The sequence below is a fragment of the Rhinolophus ferrumequinum genome, chromosome 5 (assembly GCF_004115265.2).
Source record: "Rhinolophus ferrumequinum isolate MPI-CBG mRhiFer1 chromosome 5, mRhiFer1_v1.p, whole genome shotgun sequence".
Taxonomy (NCBI): Eukaryota; Metazoa; Chordata; class Mammalia; order Chiroptera; family Rhinolophidae; genus Rhinolophus; species Rhinolophus ferrumequinum.
Genome location: NC_046288.1, coordinates 70,797,171 through 70,821,062, shown reverse-complemented (window position 1 = coordinate 70,821,062; position 23,892 = coordinate 70,797,171). Strand labels below are relative to the sequence as shown.

At 45.9% G+C, this 23,892-nt stretch overlaps 1 protein-coding gene across 2 annotated transcripts in view; it reads right to left on the bottom strand.

Annotated features, from left to right (window-relative positions):
- Positions 1 to 16,604, bottom strand: part of SEL1L3 (SEL1L family member 3) — a 97,188-nt gene extending 80,584 nt beyond the window's left edge. The window contains exons 1-2 of one of the 2 annotated variants that reach the window (XM_033106344.1): positions 16,367 to 16,604; positions 3,255 to 3,828 (exon numbers count right to left, since the gene is read on the bottom strand). In XM_033106344.1, the coding sequence (XP_032962235.1) occupies positions 3,255 to 3,828; positions 16,367 to 16,531 (739 nt within the window). In that variant the 5' untranslated portion in view covers positions 16,532 to 16,604. The remainder of the gene's footprint in view (positions 1 to 3,254; positions 3,829 to 16,366) is intronic. The other variant, XM_033106345.1, reaches the window with a different exon arrangement.
- Between the last annotated feature and the right edge of the window lie 7,288 nt (positions 16,605 to 23,892).

Here is a 23,892-nt window from a genome sequence, read left to right as displayed (position 1 = left end):
GGCGCTTAGACCATAAGGACAGCAATACACATAGTGGGAAGCAACTGAGTGTGCAATTCAGTCTGAGGAGGGAAGCAACAGCCCAAGCTAACCGCTCTCAATAGGATGTGATAGGAAGAGAAGTCCAGTGCACCTAGGATTGCCAGCCCAGATGGTTGATTCCTTTCTCTAGATGAGATCATGCATGAGTCAGGCACACGTGTGACTGCGGAGGGACAAGAGCTAAGGCCTGGGCCCCTCCCCCAAGGAAACAAACAACAGTAAGTGGAGCCACAGGCGTGGTGTGCCTGGCCACCTATGCCCCAGGTGCCTGGAATGCAACAGGAACAGGTGCACCAGCAGCCACATGGCTGAGCCCGGGCACACACCCGGGTGTCCTGAGAGGATGCCCACTTCTGACTCGGGGGAGGTTTACTCAACAGGGACGGACAAAAGTCTGCGGCACCTCCACTGAAAATCAGACTACCAGCCTGGCCTGGCACGGGTGCTGGCAAAGCAGATAAGCTGTGCACACACACACGCACACGCACACGCACACGCACACGCACACACACACACACGCACAGCCCTCGCTGTGAGGTCAGGAGCCTAACCTCAGCCTTTGGTGTGTGGACACGCCAGCCATTCTCATGGAACACCGTGCATGGGGACTTTGGCTCACTCGCTTTTGATGAAGGAAAAAGAAAATGAAAGCAAGTCAGGCGGTGCTTCAGTTCAGATGCAGAGCACTCATAGGACACCAGGCACTTGACACAGAAAACGTTCCCCCACAGCCCACCCCAGTGCTGGCTGCAGACCGTGACCAGACATGAAAGGTGCCCCCACTGCTCCCTATGCCATCTTGTTGTTCTGACTTGACTCTAGTTCATCCAGAGCCAAAGAAAGAAGTCCCTGCTAAGAACAAGCCAGAGGCCTGGTTCCTCCCAGCACGCAGCTAATGGCAAGAACAAAGGTCATAGACACTTTCCACAGGGCTGCTACAGACGCTCTTTTACTATGAACACATCACAGCCGTGTAAGCAGAGCTGGTTTTGAGGGTGCACAGAGCTCCCCGCTATGCTCGGTGACTTTGACTCTTAGAAAAGATTTTCCTCTACGTTATGCTCCTACTGGATTGATTCTCACCCCAAAAGTAATGGTCTGAAGGTGAGGAGAAACACCTGAGCCCTGTGAATACGGGAAGGAACAACAAAAGGAAGAAAAGAGGTTTCACATTTTTAAGGGTATGTTCGGGTGCCCTAAGAACTCAGTCAGTTCATAAAGGACTTCATTTGAAGACTTCCAGCTTGCAGTTCAGTCATTCTTCAATGAGAAATACGTGATTTGCCAAACATGAAATGGAATCATTAAGCCCTGACAAAATTGAAAGCAAAGCACAACCGTGGCTACGTGTGTGCCCCATGCTTCCTTCTCTTTAACAAATGAGGTCCCCTCGTGGAAGGCATTCCAGACGGATGCTAGCATGGGGTTCTGCCTGGAAGAGGGATGCACACTGATTATCCAAATGCATGCAGCTCGACGATTCTAGACATTTAATTACCACCCGCCCTACCCTCAACGCACACACACAAGAAAGGAATTTGCCTTCTTCTGGATATCTCTTATTTAAAGCACCACACAAATGAGGAATAAGCCAGACAGAGAACAAGGTTATTAAAGCAAATTGTAGGATAATAATGGAATAGAATTAAACACACAGACACACACACACACACACACACGAGCATGTAAAAACTGGTGGGATCTGAATAAAGTCTGTCGTCTAGTTCACAGTATTAGATCCACATCAATTTCATGGCATTGGTACTATACTATAGTTATAGGAGATGTGTCCATTAGGGATGCTGGAGGAAGGACACACACGACTTGCTACCATTATTGCAACTTGCTGCAGATCTATAATTATTTCAAAATAAAGAGGTGATTTTTTTTTTAATGCCAAATGTGACGGTTCTATGGCAAGTGGCCTCTGAATAGCTACAATGTTTGGTTGCACAGGCCGTTAAGTTTTCATTATATGCAGGGCTATTTTGGGATGGCCTCAGGAAATACTCATAGGCATTGTTTTTGCCATGTCCTTAAGTCACCTTGTCCCAAACCAGTTCTCTTGAAAACTGAGGTGTCAGCTATGTCCCATAGAAGAGTGTGCTGTCACAGACCCTTGGATTTCCTCCACCCATTAAGCCGCCTGGGGGTCTGACCACAGTAACTCTAGTCTCACCAGTTCTGCGCCTGGGCCAGAGGTTGTCAAGCTGTAGGGTGCATCAGCGTCATGGATGTGTAAATGCTGATTCCAGGGCCCTGGCCCACAGATCATGACTGAGCAGGTAATGGATGGGGCCTCGGAATGAGCATGTGCAACAAGAGTCCTAGGTGATTCTGTTGCAGTGTGTCTAAGGGCCACACTTTGGAAAATGCTACCAGACCCAGGTCGTACCTGGGAGCATGCCCAGGTTGGCTCCCCATTGCAGGGTAGAGACAAGAGCTGGCAGGCACTCAGTAGGTGCTAGGTGCCCCTTGCACCAATGGAGAGAGCTTCAGACCCCTTCTTCTAAGTGCAAATAGCCAGAGAGCTCCAACCCCCGTGCTTAAAGGAGGCTGAAAAAGACACAGGCGACTCCTGTATGGATCCTTCCATGGCTGTGACCATGTGGTATTTAGGATCAGATACAAAGTTTGGACTCTGTCATCTTCAGGGCTACTTTTTACTGAGTGCTGATTACGTGCTAAGCAAATTATATCTCATTTGATGCTCACAACACTGCTCTGAGGGGATTGTTATTATCCCCATTTTACAGATAAGAAAACTGAGGCTCTGGGAGCTCCAAAATTACACAAGCAGAAAGAAGTAGAAGAGCCAGGACTGAACCCAGGTCTGCTTGGCTGAAAAGCCACTGCTGCACTAAAACTGACACTGGAGGGATTTTTGAAGGGAGATGAGAGGAAGATTTTCCCAATCCTTGTTTCTACGGCATTACTGCTCCTTTCCACCTTAAAGCAGATCCAAAACAAACCTGTCAAGGTCCTTCCATGGCCTCTGTCCCTCTCGCACTTTCATCTTCAGTCCTATTCTCTCCTGCTTTCTCCTCTCTTCACCTTTTTACTTCCTCTTTCCTCCCGGAAGTCCAAAATTACAGGCTCCATTCTCCTTATCTCCCCCACGGCTAACACAAGAGTTTTCTCCCACCATTCTCGTATGATACAGGCCATCTGAAGACATGAGAGTTAGGTTCCTAGCAAGGCAAATGACCTACCATTTTCAAAGGTACACTGGGGAATCTTGTTTGCCCGGAGGCTCCAAATATAATCCACGTTCCACTCCAGGCACACTTGATGGTCTTTGAAAGGGCGTTCAAAAGGTGGCACTGTCTTCAGCAGAGTATAATTCTTTGCTACAGCGTGTAGCAAGTTTTCCTCCAATTTAACATTCATGTCTCCACCACCACTATGTTTGTGAGTAATCCAGGCGCGCAGTACCACCACGGATACGGAAATGGAGTGTCTGATGAAATAATCATCTCTGTAAACCATGATGCTAGGAAATTTCACATGGACTAGATGTGTCCTGCTGGTGTGGAGGTGTTTCTCATTCTTCCACCTTTTTTTGTACACAGGAATGCTACTTCTGAAATCAGATGAAACGACGGCTTCCAAATTCACAACACAAGGCTGAGAGCATAAATACTCAACCGAGACTTCAGAAATGTTGCGAACATTTCCTTCAAAGACAGTGAAATAAATAAAGTCTTTATAAGCCATGCTCTGCTCGGCTTTGGGTATCACCGACGTCGTCAGGGAAGTCTGCCTGCCCAAAGACGGTACAAAATTCTAAAAGGGAGAAACAAAGAAATATAAAAAGTTTAAAAATCATTGTATTAACAGATATGTGAATCATGATTTTCCTGGGATAAAAAAATATCCATCTACAGGAAGCAACAAATGCAGAATATAAAACATACTGAAACCATTACTGAACAATTAGAGAAAAACCAACACACGCAAACACAAATGAGTATCCGGCCACATGAAACTCTCTCCCCAGACTCGGTAGCATCTGCTGATCAAAATGTGACTTTCAAACTCCATGGCAGTCATTCCAGAGTTGGTTTCCAAATGGAGGAGCTAGTTCATAACACATCCAATCACCGTGACTCTGCTTAGAGTGAAAAGAGACAATCCAGCTTCAGACATTTCCAAACTATTGTCCTGACTTCAAATGCTGGAGAGATGCAGCCAAATCAAAAAGTGGGAGAAGAGTTCAAGGTGCACCCGAGCGAGACCACAGCAGGGATGCCAAGCTGGCCTCTTTTTCCCCCACGAGTTCTGAGCCAGGACGAGCATGCATGGTGGGGGGACCAGCCGGAAGTTTCTATTGCTCCAAAGCACACACAGGCGGGCTTGGACCACAGACGGTGTTGTCTGATTCTTTCATCATGAATGGTGCTACAAGGGCCAAGAAAGATTTTAGCTCCCTGTTTATCTAGTTCTCTAAATGACCAAGCCCTCTCAATGTGGACAGTCCTTCCAGAAGAAATCTGGGAAGTTTGGTCATAAAATGAAAGCAATGTTTGGAGCGTGAGGCACTGATCTATGGATGCCGAGAGAGCTCTTCCAAATAAGACTTTGTGAGTCAGGCGTCCAAAACACAATCACAAAAAGGTTACTTTGGACCACTTCACACCCGTTAGAATGGCCATGATAGAAACAAACAGACAAAAATAACAAGTGTTGGAAAGGATGCCGAGAAACCGTGTGCATTGCTGGTGAGTAAAATGGTGCAGCCACTGTGGAAAACAGTACAGCGGTTCCTCACAAAACTAAACATAGAATTACCGTACGATCCAGCATTCTAGTTCTGGGTATACTCGTATACCCAGACAAGTTGAAAGCAGGTTCTCAAAGAGATATGTTTATAGACATACACCCATGTGCCCCGTAGTATCATTCATAATAGCTAATAGGTGGAAACAACCCGAAGTCGGTCAACAGCTGCATGGATAAGCAAAATGTGGCACCTACCCACAATGGAACGTTATTCAGCCTTAAGGGGGAGGGAAATTCTGACACATGCTACAATTGGATGAACTGTGAGGACATTATACTAAGTGAAATAAGCCTGTCACAAAAGAATAGATACTGTATGATTCCACTTATATGAGGTCCCCAGAGTAGTCAGATTCATTGAGACAGAAAGTAGGATGGTGGCTTCCAGGGGCCGGGGGAAGAAGAGAAAGAAGAGTTACTGTTTAACAGGCACAGAGTTTCAGTTTTGCAAGATGAAAAGAGAGTTCTGGAGATGGATGGTGGTGATGGTGGCACAACAATGTGAATGTACGAAATGTCACTGAATGATACGCTGAGAATGGTTAAAATAGTCCGATTTTATGCTCAGAATATTTTTACCGCAACATTAAAGAAAAAGGTCACTGCAGTCTTCTCCAAAGAAGGAAGAAATAGGGATCCCTTTCTTCACTTCTGGGTTAGGGCTGTAGGAGAGGCCAAGTGGCTAGGACAGGAAGATGGGTATCAAGGAATCATGTTTCCAAGTGTCAGTGACACAAGGCTGAAGATGGCCAGTGCTCCAAACCGTAAACCAGCCCTACAGGACCACAGCCCCAGGTGACAGTAATTCTGGGGCAGCTAGGAAAAATGTTATGGAAGAAATGGTATTATCACATTTGGGCTTTGAGGGATGAAGAGAAGTTCTTTAGGTGGAAAGGCAAAAGAAAACACTGCGCGTGATATGAACAGCTTAAGTAGGTACAAGAAGGCAGAGAGAAGCAGAGGTATTGGGGGACCAACAAGCAGTTCGATTTGGCCAGAGAATAGAAGGGAGGTATACACACAAAAGGACATGGGCATATGAAATTGAAAAGAAAGGCAGTGCCTGGCTCTGGAGGACACTGAATCCCCGCCCAGGGAATGTGGGCTTTTATTCTATCGACAGCAAAGAATCAATGAAGGTGTCTGTAAAGGGGGACGGTGTTTCCATTTTGAAGCACTGACAGTCAACTAGAAACAAAGCTGACAATCAAGAAGAATGAACAAACGACATAGCTCATGGATAAGTAGATTCTCACTCGTAGTAAGAGAAATGCAAATTGAAACTACACTGAGATGCCATTTTTAACCTAGTAGAGTCACAGAGATCAAAAAGCCCGATAACACAGCATACTGGCCGGAATGTAAGGAATCATGGCTTCTTATGTACGGCTGTGGGAGTGATCTCTGTGGACCCCAATCAGGCAGTGTCTATCAAAAGTGTAAATGTACCCACCCTCTGGCCCAATAATTCCTCTCCTGGGGTTTTATCCTACAAATATACTCAAATCTGTAAAAAACGATGTTATGTACAGCTTTCTATTGCAGCAGTGTTTATAACAGCAAAAGATGGAAAACCTAACTGCCCGTTAAAAGACAGCTGGTTAGATAAATTACAGTATATCCGCTCAGAGTACTACACAGGTATTGAAACAAGGAAGGTCTTTCTGTGCAGATGATGGCATGATCTTCAAAGTTTGGGGGGGTTTTTTTGTTTGCTTGTTTGTTTGTTTTGTTTTTAAAGTAGGTTCAGAAGTACCATTTGGGTTTGTTTTTTTTTTTAACGAAAATATTTATACATATTTTCTTGAGTATAATAGCATTGGTTGCTCTCATGGAGAAGGACGAGGTGATCAGGAGACAGGGTAAGAGAGACCTGCACTGGCTATCCCAATTTATCTTTTGAATTTTGTACTACATGAATATTCCCCAAAAATAGGGGTGGGGATGGAAGCATCAGTCCTAAAAAATGAAAATAAGAAATGCAGCTTCTTCAAATTATGGAGAAAGACCAGGAGAAGGCCTGGCCATTCCTTTTCATTAGTCATGGGAAACTTGTGGGAAGAAATATGTAAAGAGAGGGGTACAGTCCAAACTGCCCACCCCCACAGGCAGAGGTTTGTTTAATGTTCTCATTTACACTTCCAAATTACAGGGAGGAAAACAAATATAAAAATAATCTTATAATTGGAAGCAGAGAAGGCGAGCACGGATGAGCTGGCCCACCCCATGCTATGGATGAGGAAATATCAACGGTCTGGGGCATCACCCAGCTGGTGGCTTAGCAAAGGGCAAGCCCAGAGGCCCGGCTCCTTTTCTTCACTTGCACTCCCACTCCCACATTCTCCACCTGGCAGCACACTCAACAGCAAGACTAAAGAGTTGCCATTTTACGGCTGCCTGAGAACTCCAGGCTGAATTCTGCTTTAACATGAATATACACCCAGCATTTGTCCACAAGCGGCGGTGTATTCATTTGGCCGATACGCCAAGATGCGGCCCCCTTCTCAAAATGGAAATCAAGCTGGTTAAGCCCATAACAGAGTTCAGCCAAAGCCAGAGAAGCTGGTGCTGAGGGAAGCTGGAGCAGAAGAGCCGTCAGTGGGTAGCTGGCACTCCTCATTCTACATGCCACCAACGCTTCCCTTACTCCATTCCACGGGAACGAAACGTTTGCTTAGGGAGACAACAGGAAGCATAGTCCAGGGCGTACTGTGGTATATTAAATATCAGGTTCCGTTCTTTTTCAAAGAATGACTTAAGAACTCTTCCTTGTTCTTTTCCTGTAAAGTATACTTTAGAAAGCTACCCAGGCCAAGTTCTCCACTTTTATTTATTTATTTATTTTTATCATATTTTTATTGCTGATGCCAGGAACTCCAGGGAAAACCTCTTTTAAACAGAATACTGGGGGAAAGACTATCGGATTTCACTAGGTTTCACTGCAAAGTGAAGTTAATAATAATCACGTTCATTATTTTACATCTTGTTGCTGAAAATGCACCCGCCCACTTTTCGTTTTTCCACGTTAATAGGCGCAGTGTGCTGAGCGTGGCTTCAGTTTTGCTCGACGACCCGTAACGTTCCAGACCTCAGGCTCATCATTGCAGAGATCGGTGGTGACAGATGAGAATGAAAAAGGGTAAGGACACCTGACTGCATATCCTCTCCAGGGTCTTCCCTTGAAATTCGGTTTTAAAAGGAATCTCCATATACTTATATGAACATTATGTTATTTTCACCTGCTTCAAAGCACAGTAAAAGTAAATCCAAGGTTTATGGGTTTTAGACATACACTATCCAGTCCAGTAGCCACAAGTCATATGACGCATGCAGAATGTGGCTGGTCCAAACTGAGTTGGGCTGTAAGTGTAAAATATTCACTGGACTTCAAAGACAGTATTAAAAAGGGATGTAAACTATCTCAATGCTTTTATGCTGATTATATGAAGTGATAGTAGGATACAGTGAGTTAGATAAAATATATTACTAAAATTAATTTTGTGTTTGTTTGGTTTACTTTTTTGATATCACTACTAGAAAATGTGAAATTATATATGTGGCTCACATCATATTTCTACTGGATGGCGCTATTCTAGATTTGAGGTCAGCAGACTTTTCCTGTAAAAAGGGACCACATAGTAAACATTTTAGGTTTTTAGGCTACTCGGCGTCCATCACAACTATTCACCTCTGTTGTGGTTTTAAGAGAGTAGCCACAAACAACTCATGAGCGAATAAGCATAGCTGTCATCCAGTACAACTTTACAAAATCAGGGTGGCTGGCTGGATTGGCCTGTGGGCCATTGTTTGTCCACCACTGTTCAAGATTATTAAACTTTTATTCTAGATAAAGTTTTGAAGAATGCAAAGTGACAAAAGACATGTTTTTTAAAAGAAATTATCATATAGGAGAAATGAGATGAATAACCCAGTTAGACATAATTTCATACATATGTAGTTGATGGGGCTTGATTTGTTATTTTGCTAAGGTTTCCTGGTGGTGGTATTGCCATTTTGCTATTGTGTCTTTCAAGAAAGATCTAAGAAGATGAGAAGTTGCAGCTGGGCTGGGCAAAAAGTTATAATTTTGTAGACTGAAAAATATTATTGACTAGGTGTTTTGTCACTAAAAAGGATTTACTCAGCATAAAGAAAGGGTTGCAACACAGTGCATGCAGACACGGCAAGCCACATACACTCTGGCCTGTGTGCCAAGATGGAAGGTACTATTTATAGACGGGAAAAGGAAGTTAGAACCATAGAGCTTCGTTATACAGAGTTCTTCCTGTAGGGTTCTCGAGTGTAGGGTTCTCATGATTACGTAAAACATGAGAACTTCCATCAGCCCTAGCTCCTCCCACAGACCCTCCCGACTAATTATGTTTGCTTAAAGATCCAGTTCATCTTTATCAATTTCATGGGCTGGGAAAGATTATTCGAGAAGTGGGAAAAGCATGAGTGACAGCTAGGATACAAGAAAAAAACAACTTCACTGATGGGGCAATGTTTTCTTAACGTGACGGGTGTGCAGGCCCCAAGGAGGATGTCAAAAATCAACGTGGTTTTAGGAGCATGGTCTAAATCCCTCAAGAAAGCGTTACATTCTTCAGTCTTTTGGGCACCTATGCCACGTAGGAAGCTGACATCTCGTGCACTGGAGCAGACCCAGAGGGCAGCTGCTACACCAGGAGTTGTGGCTACCTCTGTATGCACAAAACCAACACCTGTTAGCAACACATCACACTCTAAATATTGATTAAGCTGAAGCTGATTTCCTGGCTCAAGTCATGTGTGTGGTTATAAGCTGTTTCCTGCCAGGAAAACAAGGCAATTAACTTGAAGAGTTTCAGCTACAGGCATGACACGTGTCCAACCTTCATAGGTATTTTCACAGGCCAGATTTCATTAGCATGAGCTAAAAATTACCCAAACTTTCCTTTGTTTAGAAATTATGAGGTCAGAGTCCACATCTTATTCATTGTTATGTCTCTGGGCTTCTGAGATAGAACTTGACACGCAGTTGGATTTGGTAAGTATTTCTTGATGAAATAAAGTACTGCTTGCGGGGCTTTCTGCCAGGTGTCTCAGTGGTCCGTCCCAGGGCACCTGCTTATTATAAACCAAAGGACTTGATCCAACCGTGAGTCCCCACCACCCTTTCCTGACATTCACAAGTTCTTTGGGGGGCGGGGGGCCTCGTCATTTCTCTGTTTGCCACCCAGCCTCATCAACCTCCTTCCAAAGAGCCCTTTCCCTGTGGCATTGCCCTGGGCCCCTAGGGGTCAGAGCTGAGGCGAGGGACTGTGAGATCAGGGAAGGTGGCACTTCAGCACCCACCTTACCCACAGGGGTGGTCTCCTCCCAGCTATCCAGTCCCTCTGAACCTTCCAGACAACTGCCCTGCATTCTAGAACTTTTCCATTTCTCCACACCAAAAATACAAAGCACTTCTGTAATGTCCTATCCCTCCACCCCCCGTTAACTCCTGTTCATCTGGCAAGTTCATCCATGTTAATGTGATAATGACAAAACACTGCAGTAATGTCACATATCTGCATTTCTATGCCAGTCTGGTGGAGATAATGCCTTAAAAGCAAAGACTAAATGCACTGCAGCTGTAAGCAAGATATCTGGGGTGTAGGAGGCCATTTTTGTGCCTCTCAAATTATGCCATTTAGGCAGCCACATAGACATTTCACCTTGGGAGCTACTGATCCGCTCTGCACACAATAGAACTGGGCTCTGAAAGACGCAGGAGCCCTCAAACATCTGTTTCTACCAAAAGTAAGCTTAATCAAAGTCAAGTTTGACAGTGTCACACACAGTCACAAAACACAGATTCTTTTGTCTCTGTGTAATTGTGTATGTATTGAAATTTTTTTTTTTTTAAAGAAAGAAATGGGTCGGTTAATGTGTATTCATGATAAAGGAGCCAAAATAGGAGATCTAAATGCATTCAACTCAGCCTGGGAATCAAGAAACAGATGAGTGTATGCATCTTCTAGAAGGAGGAAAAAAAAAAAATCTATCAATACGGCCTAAACTTCTTTCAGGATGAGTGCATCTGATTCCTTTAAACAAAATCAATAAGAAGAAACTCTATTCAAATAACCCTCCCTTATTCTAAAGAGCTGAGAAAACTTGGCTCTTTTCTCTACATGATCCACTTGTTATTTAAGGGAGAGACAAAGAGATTGGAAAATCTTCACTCATTCAAGTCTCACTATGGGAAGTTCACTTACACTTACGTTTGTATGTGGGTATGTCTGATACGCAAATAATGATTGACTGTTTTTCTCACTCCTGCCCATTCTGCCCCATGGGTCACCTCAGAAAGCTTTGGTTCATGAGGGCTTTCTCTCCAAACTGGCCGGATCAAACTTTGCATAGGTCAAAAGGGTAATTGCATTGGTTAGAAGGCCTACTTTTCCAATTTCTGTTGACTAGCAATAAGCAAAAATTCTGTTTACGTCAACAAAGCATGCAATTAAGCAGAATGGGCAATGATGGCAACATGAACTTCAAAATCAAGATATGCCGTGGGAAATATTTCCCAGGTGCCCAGTACACCTTCCCAAACCATCACAATAATGACCAATAAAATGCTCCAGTGTTTTGGAGCCTCTCCCCACTTGATATGATTTGATATGCTATTTCTTTCTAACTCAAATCATATGAAGGTAACCACTGTTTGGTTTGGTTTGATTTCTCTGAGTACCTCCTGTGTGCCAGGCATTGGGACAGGTGTGGCAAGTCATGTCTGCTCAAATTCTAACTTTTTCCTCTCACAAAGAGCTTCATTGAACTTCTCCCTTCAAACCTAATCCTCACAACAGCCCTAGGAGGGACACAGAATTCCAGCTGAGAAAATGAAATGGATTCAGAGAGGGTGAGTAACTTGCCCAACGTCAACCAACTACTAAAAAGCAGAACCAAAATTCAAATCCCTATCTGCTAATTCCCAAGTCAGCACTGGTGTGCCTCTTGCCTTCCAGAAACAGCCAAAATGATGCCCCAACTCACCCGCTTACCTCTACACCTTCACCACTTTCTGGTTACAGGTGAGGGGGTCTCAGGACTTTACTCACTCCCATCTTAAAAGGGGGTAGGGAGTGGCTAAAATTCTATCTGGTCACTCTGCCTTGTGTCTGAGGCGGGTAGATGTTACCTTACCCGCAAACACACATGCCGCACTGAGCCACCTCCCCAGCTCTTTTTCAGGGGAGGATGGGAGACAAATAAGAGCTGCCAAATCAGAATTTCCTCAGCAACGCCTCAGATGCTCCACGGCCCCCCTGCCCCTCGGTTCTTTCTCAGGGGACTGGGATGCGCCAATCCAATAACGGAATCCACTTTAGAGTATTTATGTTCTACTTGAGTCTATCCATCTTCTTCGTGAAATACCTGGGGTTCTTTATGTCTTCCCTTCTACCTTTCCTCCAGCTGCTTCTGTTCAGCTAATTCATGGCTCCTACACTTTTACCAACAGGAATAGAAGGGCTAGAAGGCAAGAGGCACACACCACCGCTTAGGAAATTTTAGGAGCTCTGGTCAGGATGAATGTGGAAGCTATTGGCTGATGTGAAGTTTGAGGATGACCTCTGTATTTCAAATATTCATAATCGCTCTCGCACAAGCTGGGCCACGGAGGGCCTCTTTACCTTGTTTTGATATTCCAGGCCCTGTGTTACATGCAGAGTAAGGAATTAATGATTACTTCTAAAGGGATAACCAAAGGCCACTTACAGAGAGAATTCTATACAAGACTGTCACAGCAACCATCTGCTAACGATCCCCAACACATATCTGCACTGTTAATGTCCTCTTATTTCTTTGTCCCCTGGTTGTCTAACAAGTGTAAATGTCTACTCTGAACTTTTCAGCTCTACAGCTGACATTAATACTAGCCATTGTGAGATTTGTTTTCTCGTAAGAAAAAAGGATATCTTTGAGACCAGAGTTCGTAATGGACAGAACTGACTTCGACAAGTGTCATTGTCACAGACGGGGCTGGGGCAGCCTCGGGTTGTTCTAGCCAAATCTGGAGGAAGGGAAGAGTTAATGAGGTAAGAGAATAGCAAGGGGGTCTGTTGAGCAGAGCAAGTTCTGTGTGGACCACACCAGTTAGCACCAGTGACCTCAGTGGAAGCCATCTCACTCACTACCTTTTGCTTTCAATGCCCTCACCCTCTCTGGGAAGGTTCTCTGTATCTTGACCTTTGGTGACCTCAGAATTTTCTGGCAGCTGCTAGAACCAGGGATCATCTTTTCAGAAATCTATTTGGCATCGTTCCGTGACTTATCTTTCAGGCCTCGTCACAATTATTCATGCTTTAGCAGTATCCTAGCTACAGTCACAGTTCCGTTCTTAGGCTGCTACTGAAGGTTACTCTGTCCCAGCCAATGGAGAAGGAGGTGTCCACTGCCTCTGGACCCTGGCTGCAGGAAGCGTGCTCCCGTGAGGGCAGGGCCTTAAAAGCATCTGTTCAGAAAGCCACTTTCAATCTTCAGCACTTATGAACAAGCAAATAGGTAGGAATAACACAAAACAGGAATTGGTCCCCAAAGCATGGATGATTGGCTTTGGAATGCATGCATTCCTAGGCACTCTCGGCGCTACACTTGGACACACATTCATACAAACTCAAGTGCTGAAACTCCACCAGCCAGCTGCCTCTGGACTATATAGAGACCCGATCTTTTACCTCTCTACCACGGATGGCAAATATCTTCTGGTTTTACCTTTTTTTTTTTTTTCCCTCTTTAACATCCTGCTTCTGTTCTGTGGCCTGTGCTTCCTGCTTTGTATATTTTAGGCTACTTTAGACATGACCTCACATCCTGGCCAATTGCACAGTAGCTGCTAATTGTGAGAGCTTTGCTAATGGCCCAAACATCAATGCATGAGGGAAATGGGTTATAAGCAGCAAAGTCTATGAGGCAAATAAGCTAGCATGGCTAAGAATTGGGACTCCGGAAGCAGATAAATTTGAGTTTCAATGTTGGACCACCTGTGTGATCCAGGGCAACTTATTTAACCTCTCTGAGCCTCAGTTACCTCATCTGAGGTAACTAAAGAATGGGGATCAAAATAGCTGCTTCCAAATTATGGGATAGCTTTCTCCCGCTAGTGTCTACATATTACCGAGATCCTACATATTTTGCTCAACCTCTACTTTCCACCCTCCCACCCTCCTTCCCCAGACCGATCACTTCCTCCAAGAAGTATTCCTTCAATAGCAGAATGCAAGCAATTATGCATGTCCTCCTCCACTCCCCATGGCTGTTTCATGTTTTTCATACAGACATTTACATTTTCCCCAATTTGTAGACTAAACTTCTCCAAGGTCAAGAAGCCTTACCTTTCCGCAGTATCTGAGGTAGCACATACCTCTAGAGCAAAATCCCTAGCAAGTGCCTAGACTTTCAGAACAAAAGGGGAAGCCCACCTCCAAGTCACACTTTAGCTTCCTTGGGTTTTGCAAAAGCTTCTCATTCAGTTGCAAAATGCCCTTCTGGATTATCAAAGTCTTTTTTTTGCAGTAGCATATCTGAAGCCCATCTAAAGGGAAGAGGCATAGTCAGAAAGCACTGACATTTCCCTCTTCATGATAGTTCCAAAATCCATTCCTTCCTTGTCTGCCAAGACATTCATCCATGCTCTAGTTATTTCCCACACACAGTATTTTCTATAATCTTCCTTTTTGGAGCCTTACCTCACCACTTCACTACCTCACTCTAGTCTACTACCTACAGTGTCATTTGTCCCCTCTCTGTGATCTGTGCTCTTAAATTCCCCTTGGTCAATACAGAACTTTAATAATAGTTCCGTACCATCTCTCGCTGTTCCCACAGACCACTCCACTAGGCCTCTAGGGTTTGCTCGTTACTCTGATTTCTTGGAATTGTCAAGAAGTGGTCTCTCTTGGCCAGGTCTTAGGATATCCAGGTGGAACTTTCCAGACCACCTGTACATGAATGTTTCACCCAACTCTCTACTACATCATTTCTGCCTCTGTGGGTAACCAGCACCTTGTGGACAGGGATCATCTGTTTAAACTAAAACCCTGTCACTTGTTATGGCAGTTTTACTTATGAGCCTGCGTGCTGTAACCCTGTGGCATAAATATTAAATAATATCTCATGAGTAAAAAAAAAAAATCATTCACGTTAATGGACAACTTATGAAAATATAAAGTAAATCCAACCACAAAATTTGGTACTGGGTAATTTTAAAATATGAAGAAAAGCATGGTTTGCTCAACAGGTAGATGCAAAAGCAGAGAACTACAATTTGCATTTTCACACCCTCTTTCTTCAAGAAATGAAACATCCAAGAAGTACAGAGTGTTAAAAGAAACTTCAGCTGGGTGGCACATTTTTTTTGGAATCAAATTCTAATTCCTGCAAGTGTCTCCTAAGCAGTTTTTAGCTTCTGAGAAGAAAGACTCAGAATAATGACAACGCCACATAAATGAAAAGAATTCTGGACAGTGATACTGCTCAATTTTTTTTTCTTTTTTTGCATTCTGTGAGTTTCCTATTGCATCAGTTTCATGATTCAGCATTTTTCATTTCATTTATTTACAGTAATATATGGCGAGATAACCCAAGGTCTCTGCAGGATCCTGGAACATAAGGTAGGCTGGACAGGAAGGGTGTCACCTCCTGTAGATTTACTATTGTTTAGAAGAGTTCAAACCAGAAGAAAAGCCATCGCAGGAATGAAGAGATATTTCTCCACCTTTTTTCTGAGGGTCTAAATTACTCTGGTATTTTAAATGAGCTGGTTTTGAAAAATAGGTGACTGCCATTTCGTTGATGACTAAAACAGAAGCCAAGAAGTGTGAAAATTGTAACTGACATGCAAAAGCCAAACGTATTCTCAGAAATGACAATGTTCAAGACGCAGCTAAAGTCATCACTCTGGCAGTAAGCGTGTTACAAAGAACTAGATTTCTTTCTGGCATCCGCAACTTGGCTAGAGTGACCATGTTGGAGTTAACAGCGCTAGAAAGGCGAGGTTCACCTCCAGTGCATTAGCAGAAAAAGGTCCGGGCCCTGAGGACCCGGTGGAAACTAAAAGGAGGGTCGAGGCGGGTGGCATTCGCGAAGAGAAAGGGGCGAAGTTGGGTACGGGAAGGAAAGGAACTGCGAGTAGATTGTAAGGGAAGCCCAGGACTGGTCGGGAGGGGACTGGAGAGTGGTGCGCGGCGGGGTGGGGAGGGAACGCGGAGTACTGAGGCTCCCAGATAGTGGGGGACAGGACGGGTCTCGAGGGGAACCTGATCCGGGTCTGGAGCGAGTATGGCAGGGAGAGAAAGGGACACGAGCGAGAGCGCAGCGCAGCAAGTCCGGTCGACGCACCGCTTTCCGCGCCCCGGGTAACCATCCCAGGTGCCGGGAGCGCCCGGGGCGCAGCGGCCAGGAAGAGAAAACTAGCTGCACCTCACCCGCTTCGCGTGGCGGAGGTCCCAAGCCCCCACCCGCGTCCCCCGGGCCCCGCGCGAAGGGGAGGACCCGGGTAGGGTCCGGCGCTCACCAGGTAGCAGAAGAGGAGCAGCGCGCAGGCAGGGCGGCCACCGAGGCCCGGGGAAACGCCGCCGCTTGGGGGGGCCATGGCTGCAGCCCGGGGGCCGACCGCAGGCGGCGGGGGTTGTTGCTGCTGCTGTCGCGGCCACCCGAGCCCCGCGCCACGCCGCTGCATGGCGAGGCCGCCCGGATCCGGGCCGGAATAGGTCACCTGGTGCAGGGACCGGCCCCCGCCCGAGGCGCCACCTTCCCGCCCGCCCCCGGCCGGGCCGGCCGCCGCGCGCGGGGCCACCTGCCGCCGCCGCCGGACCCGCTGCCGCCACAGCCGCTCCCGCCGTCGCCGCCCCCGCAGACCCAGCCTAGCGCCGGCTCCTCCCCGCCTTCCAGTCCCCGTCCCCTCCCGCCCCTCTGCTCCCGGCCCAGCCCGCCTCCCAGCCGCTCCCTCCCGCCGCCAGGCTTCTACCCCTCGGGGCAGCCAGCGCCCACGCAGGTGGGGACCGACCCCGGTCCCGCCCCCTGGCCGCCGCCCCCAGCCCCGGAGGCTCGGCTCCCGGCCCGCTCCCCTTTTCCCTTTCTTTCCTGTCTTCCCCCGCCCCCCTTCCCCGCTCTTCCTCTTCGCGATCTCCTCCCCTCCCTCCCTTTCCCTTTCCCCCCTCTCCCTTCTCTCTGTCACCTCTCTTCCTAATCCCATCTTTTTTTTCCCCACTTTCTCTTTTTCTCCCTCCTCTTCTCATTCTTTTCCTCCCTCCCGCATTCTCCCAACCCCGCCCTCTCCTTTTGCGGGGCGCGCAGCCTAGTTCTCGCCGGTGCAATGGGTTTTGCTCTGTTGCTTTTTTGACGAGGGCGCCATTCCCGCTGGGCGCCGGGAGAGTGTGCCCCCTGGAGTTGCGCCACGCAGCGGCTCAGCTTTCAGCCCTTACGGATAGATTTTGACCCCTGCCAACCTCCACCTGTCCACCTGCAGGGGTGGGGCCGCCTCCCTGTCCGCACATTTTTAGCAGGAGTTGTGCCCCCACGCTTGCCGGCTGGTTCGCGGCACGTTCTGCCTGTTTCCCCAGGGTTTTGTGTGGTGCCGCGGCCGCCGCCGAGCTCTTTGTCTTAATTGTCCGGAGTATCGGCGCCCAAAGCGGGTTTGTATTTGATTTGCATCTCTGTGTCCCGGCTTCCACTTTGGAGCTAAAAGAAAATGAATTAATTAGGCCAATGCAATTGTATTCAAGCCCCAAATGGGAGAGGTGAGGATCTCGAAGTGCATAAACGGCTTTAAAAAATTTAAAAATCCAGTCATGGGCCTTGGCGACGCAGGTTGGGACTGGCTGCTCACGGAACCGGACTCCGCCGTCTACAGGCCCAGGCGGCGCAGGGGTGCGGCCAACAGCGCGACCCCCAGCTGGCGGCCCGCCCTGGCGCCCTGGGAAGGCCAAGGCTGTGCCCCGTGGCTCAGACAACTAACTGCTTGGGCTCGCGGCTGCTGCTCCGAAACAGTTAACCCACCTTCGAAAGTTCGCAAAAGCCTCCCTTTGGCACAGGTGGATTTGTGCGCATTGGAACTTATAATGGATTGGGAGCCTGAGAGGGCACAGCCCTTTCCTTGTGGCCACCGCAGTCGGTCAAGTCACAACTGGCATCGGCAGAGGCTGGCCGTGAACATGGGATGCCCAGGTTGGGTTCTACCAGCTTTGGAATCCCGTGGTCCTGGATGGGCCCTCAGCCATCTCATTACAGGCCTGGCCACACACAGCTCCTCAGCTGAGTCATCCCTTACTTTTTTTAGGTCACCAGAGGGCTGTGGCCCTGGGTCAGGCTCTTGGCCCAGAGTTACCACTGCAAGGTGATGCCTTATCTCAGTGGTTCTCAGACTTCAGCCTGCATCCAAATCACCAGGACAGCTTGTGAAAACACGTGTGGCTGGACAGCCTCACTAGAATTTCGGAGTCAGTCAGTCCTGGATGGGCCTTGAGAAGCAGCTTTCTTAACAAGCTCCCCGTTAATGCTGATGCTGCTGGTCCAGAGACCCCATTTCCAGAACCACTGGCTTATAGGAAAGGGTCATTTCTGCTTGTCTCACATCCAGCAGCCACCACTTTAAAGCCTTTGAGGGTTTCTTTGTTTGACAGATGTCACCACCACTCCGTCCCCCTTCCACAGACCCAAAGCATTTCAAATCCTCCTGTGTGATGTGGAAAACTATTTATTCTATCGAGTGCCCAAAAGGATAAAAGACTCGGTGACTTTGTCCCAGATCATGTCTATATTTTTTCTATCAGGCCAAAGTATAATTTCTACTTTTTAATGATTGTGGAAGGAAAATTGTTCGCCAGTTCTGGAGAATGGGGCTTCACAATACCTGTCGAACCGGCTTGCGTTGGTGGGCACTGAATGACATCCTAGACCAGTAGTTCTGACTCTGAAATGGTTTACGATTGGTAAAATCTCAGGACCACTGCAGTTGGCCAACTAATAACTTGTCAAGTAAAAATATTTCAAGCAAACAAAATAAACAACACCCAAATAGACTCACAATATCTTCTATCAACATTATTTTATTAAAAAGACAGGGCATGTTTATCATCCATTAGGAAGGACCTAATACCATAATAAAGGACAGTCCTTTAAATTGAATATAATTTGCTTGTGAAAAACTCCCAACTGGTCTTTGTCTTATTTTGCTGTGGACCAGTGGTAATGTACCTTCGGACTGGCATTGTTCTGCTGACACTTGGAAACCACATTTCTAGGGACTCAAGATATGCAGGGTACAGAGGTCTGCCGCCACAGAGACAACTGAACTCTCGGTTACAGGAGGTGAGGGGAGGGCACCGCGTGGCAGTGAGGAACCCTCCTTCTTCCCACTTCCGTCCTACATAAATCACTGGAGCCCAGGCAAATGCCACAGCTGTAGGGAGCCATCCTCATGGCCTCAGGTCTAAACTGAATTGATCGTTTCTCTTTGCCCCACCAAGCGTTGCCTGTAGCCCCATGTGGCAATTGGCTAATCTTGCTTTATACTGTAGTCGGTTTGTTGGCCTCGTCTCCTCCAGTAGACTATAAGCTCCTTGAAAGCAGAGGTTGTTTCTTAATCAGCTCTCTATATTTCCCCCATGCCTTGTATAGAAAGCTCTCAGATATAGTCACTAAATAAAATGGAATCCATCATCGTCCTTTTTCATTTTTTCTTCAATCCTTCCTTCCTGTCTTCTTCCATCCTTCCTTCCAATCTTCTTCCCTTCCTTCTTTCTTTTTCTTTTTTATTCATGATTATCTCCTCCATCTTCTTCTCATAGTCAAGGGTCGGAGGAATCCCGTAGCCTTCTCCTCTCCCACCTCTTTCCTTTGCAATTTCAGATAATTCAGAATAAAGATGAATAAACTGTGACATTTGCCTTTTACATCAAAATAGAAGAGAATAACACAAAAATGGAAGACTGCTGTCAGACAACACATTCTCCATCTCGATGGGAAAACCATGGCTTTTTTTTCTGCCATGGATTACCTTCAGGCTCTAGCTAAATCCTGCATGCTATTTTTAATGTTCAGTACTTCCATTTTTCTCACGATGCCAAGGCTTTTCCTCCCTTAAATCCATTTCCTGTCTCTTTTTCCTGTTTCACATCCTCCATATTGACCAATTCCTTCTTATTTCTTCCTTCATTAGAATAGTTTACCAAATACCATCCTCATGTCCTGGTCACCAGACTCCATCTTTTAAGCCTCAAGTCTGAGTCTACAGACTCTCTTCCTATGGGCCATAGAACCTGTAGCAAAGAGGGGATGAAAGCTCTTGTATAACCTGAGAGTTTTTCCAGGTATTTCTATGGGAATGCTGAAGGTCTCCAAATCACTCAGTCTGTAACCCTGCTCCGAAATGAACTGTATTTCTGGGCCTGTCAGATGAAATGCTGCTGCTCTTGGTTATTTTTGGCTCTTTACCCTTCTGAATAGGTGCATATTCAGCTCAATTCTTCCCCATCCAGAGCTGGAAAAAGCAGGCAGCTTCCCTTAGCCAAGTTGCCTTGTCAGGAGCACTTGCCCTAAGCAGCAGCTATCGAAACTCTCTGATTGCACACAGGCTGTTTGTGCCTTGAGCAGGTGGACAGGGGGGCAATCCACTCTCTGGTCACTGATGAAAAGCTCATTGAGCTGAACACCCCGGAGCAGGTGCCGTCAGGGGTCCAGAGCCTCCTCACTCAAACCTAAGTCTGCATCCTGCCCTGCGGGTATGGCTGAAAAAACTTCTCCTGCCGTCCTTGGGGGATCTGGGATGGGAGATGGGACACTTCAGGCTCAGTGAGCACCGAAAAACTATATACTGAGGGTCTGGGGAAGGAGGTTACCCTGGTATGCAGGAGGTCAAGGGCATGTGTCCATTGGTGGAACGATATCTTTGGGTGAATGTGTTGAGAAGAACACATGTGTGAAAAAGCAGTGGAGTGGAGAGAAGTTGGGTGTGAATGTGCAGATCCACATGGGATGGAGAGTAAGAGGAACGAGTGATCACCAAGGGAGAGGATGTCAGTGTAAATAATTGAGGACAGACAGTGAGTGCATGTGAGAGCTCTGGGAAGGCAGGTTGTGTCTGCAAGTCCTGACAATAAGTTATAACTGTGTCCTCAGCTGAAATCGAGATGCTCAGGCAGGCATTCACATCAACGTAGGGCTTTTAGTTCATCAGTACTATACAGTATCAAGTACAGCGAAATGTAAAGATCAGCTGTACCTGTATGGACGCTGAGCAAGGCTCATGTAAAATTAAGAAAAGCATATAGAAGAGGAAGCTAGACCAGGGTGCTCTTAGTAGCTACTGATCTCTGCAGCTTTCCCTGAGATTTCTTTTTAAAGTTCTTACCAAGTATTTGGTGTATCAATTCATTTACTCTTCATGGCATCAGTAGTATTTTACAGATGAAGAAACTGAGTCGTTGGAAAGACCAGAGGGCCACGGCCAGAAGGTGGCAGAGCCAGTTTGGACTCAGGCGTTTTGCTTAAGGACTGGAGCTCACACCACTACATTAAACTTGTGCCGTGAAGGGGTGATGGAGACTCAAGCAGGTGTGCAGCATGTAGGGAAGGCACCCCTGGGTTTTAGACGTATGTCTGTCAGTGCTTTGCCAGGTGCTTGAGAACATAGATTGCCTGGACACACCTGTCCAGGGCCTATTCCACCACTTCCTAGCTGGGTTACCTCGGGCAGGTCACTAATCCTTTTTGAAACTTACTCTCCAGCGCTATAAAAATGGGGATAAGTTGCTGATCTTCCCATTTCCATGGTGTCGTGAAGGCCAGGTAAAGTAGCATAGGTAAGTGCATGGTAAATTATCAAGCCCTAGTCAAGAGTAAAGCATCATTTGTGTATTATTCACACTTGCCTGCTTACAAAAAAGGCCCACAAGGAAGGCTACCTCCCTGATAAGACCATGAAAAATAGAAGGTTTATGAATACCTGCAGAAGCATATCTCCAAAGTAGAGCCCACCTGTGAACCACATCTCCCATTATAACCCCGGGGGAGGCATTTCCTCTGGGGGAAGCCAGCTGCCGTGTGTGAACTGTGACCCAGCACTGTTGTGAAAGAGCCCAAGCCAGGCAGGTGCCAGACATGTGAATGAGCAAACCATCTTGAACATCTACCGTGTTTCCCCGAAAATAAGACCTAGTCGGACCATCAGCTCTAATGCGTCTTTTGGAGCAAAAATTAATATAAGACCCGGTCTTATTTTAATATCAGACCTGGTCTTTAATATAACATAACATAACATAACATAACATAACATAACATAACATAACATAACATAATACCGGGTCTAATATGTAATATAATAAATACAATATAACATAGTATAATACCGGGTATAATATAATATAATATAATATAACATAATATAATATAGTATAATATAATACTGGATCTTATATTAATTTTTGCTCCAAAAGACGCATTACAGCTGATTGTCTGACTAGGTCTTATTTTCGGGGAAACATGGTAGCACAATTGAGCCTTCAGGTGATTCCATCCCCAGCTACCATCCAACTGAAGTTGCATGTGACTACCAAGCAAGACCTGCCCGGCTAAGTTCTGTCAGCTCATTGAACCATGAAAGATAAAAATAAGCCACTAAGTTTAATAAGCCACTTGTTTTGAGCCACTAAGTTTGGAGGTAGTTTGTTCACAGCAATAGATAACTGAAACAGTGCTCTAGGCTAATATTAACATTTTAACTCAATGATATAGTTAACTTTGAGCTTCCTAGCATCCAGAGTGAAAAGGGGAACAGGATGGATTATTTGAACTTATTTCCTTGAGGTACTATGGTTTACCTGAATGGATAGTTCATCTGACTCATCTCCTTGCAATTAAATCAGAGTGAAAATTAAACCATCTTCGTTCTATGAGAATTTCTCCTATCTTTACCAAAACTACAGTTGTGCAAATTCTACAATGTGCCTTGCTGGAGCAAACCAAAGAATTGCCATTCTCACTAATGCCCCTTGTGTTTGCCCAAATCTTTCAGGCTGTAGCTCAAACCCAATTTCTACTGTTTGGTTCTCAGGTCATCTTCTGCCTCCTGCCTCATTCCCATCCCAAATTATGTCACAAAAGGGCTTGGTGACTCTGGGGTCCTAAGCAGCCCAAACTAATGATTAAAATAGAAATGCTGAAAATAGTTGAAACTGAAGCAGATTGGATGATTTATTCAAACCTTCAGGAAAAATTACTATTCAGCCGAAATTGAAATTTAGACTTGCGGTTCCTAATCAACTAGAATGCAATACTTCCCTGGCACTAACCCCTAAAAAGGGAAAGGAAAACAATACATAAAATATATGCATGGCTGTCCTTGCGTCCTTTAGAACCTGTGCCCTGGGAGATAAGGAACCATATCTGTCTTCTGAACGGTGTGATGCTTAACACCTTACTGGTGCTTATTAAAGCTTTTCTTCATTAAGTGACCTTCCAAGTCTACAATAATGAGACATAAACATGAGTGTGAACCAGTGATTTCCATTCTCTCCAGTGTGGCCTTGATGAATCAGTGTCACTTGCCTTCTGGTCCCATTCTGGGAGCTCTGCATTAGCATGTGGGTATCTGAGGTCACTTCCCTCACTTGGTACCTGAATTAGGTCCAGGCAACTCTGTGAAGGTAGTGAACTTTCACTTTTTGTGTCCTTGACCTCATTTTCTATACTCTTCCCCCTCCTTTGTCTTCACACCCCTACATTGGGCTTCAGAGTCCTTATGCTGAAACTCTGTGGGTAGCCTAATGGTTGGGAGAAAGGGCCAGACTCAAATCCCAGCTGAGTTCCTTAGCCCTACATTTGCAGAAACACTTTTCAATCATCAAAACCTTTCTCATCTGTGTTTCAGTTCATTGTCTCCACGGTTCTGTGGAGTAAGTTGTTATGGGTTGAATTGTATCCTAACTCCTGGCACCTGTGAATACGAGCTTATATAAAAATAGAGTCTTTGCTAGGTAATCAAGTTAAGATGAGATCACAGGGTGGGTCCTAATCCAACCAATACGACTGGGGTTCTTACGA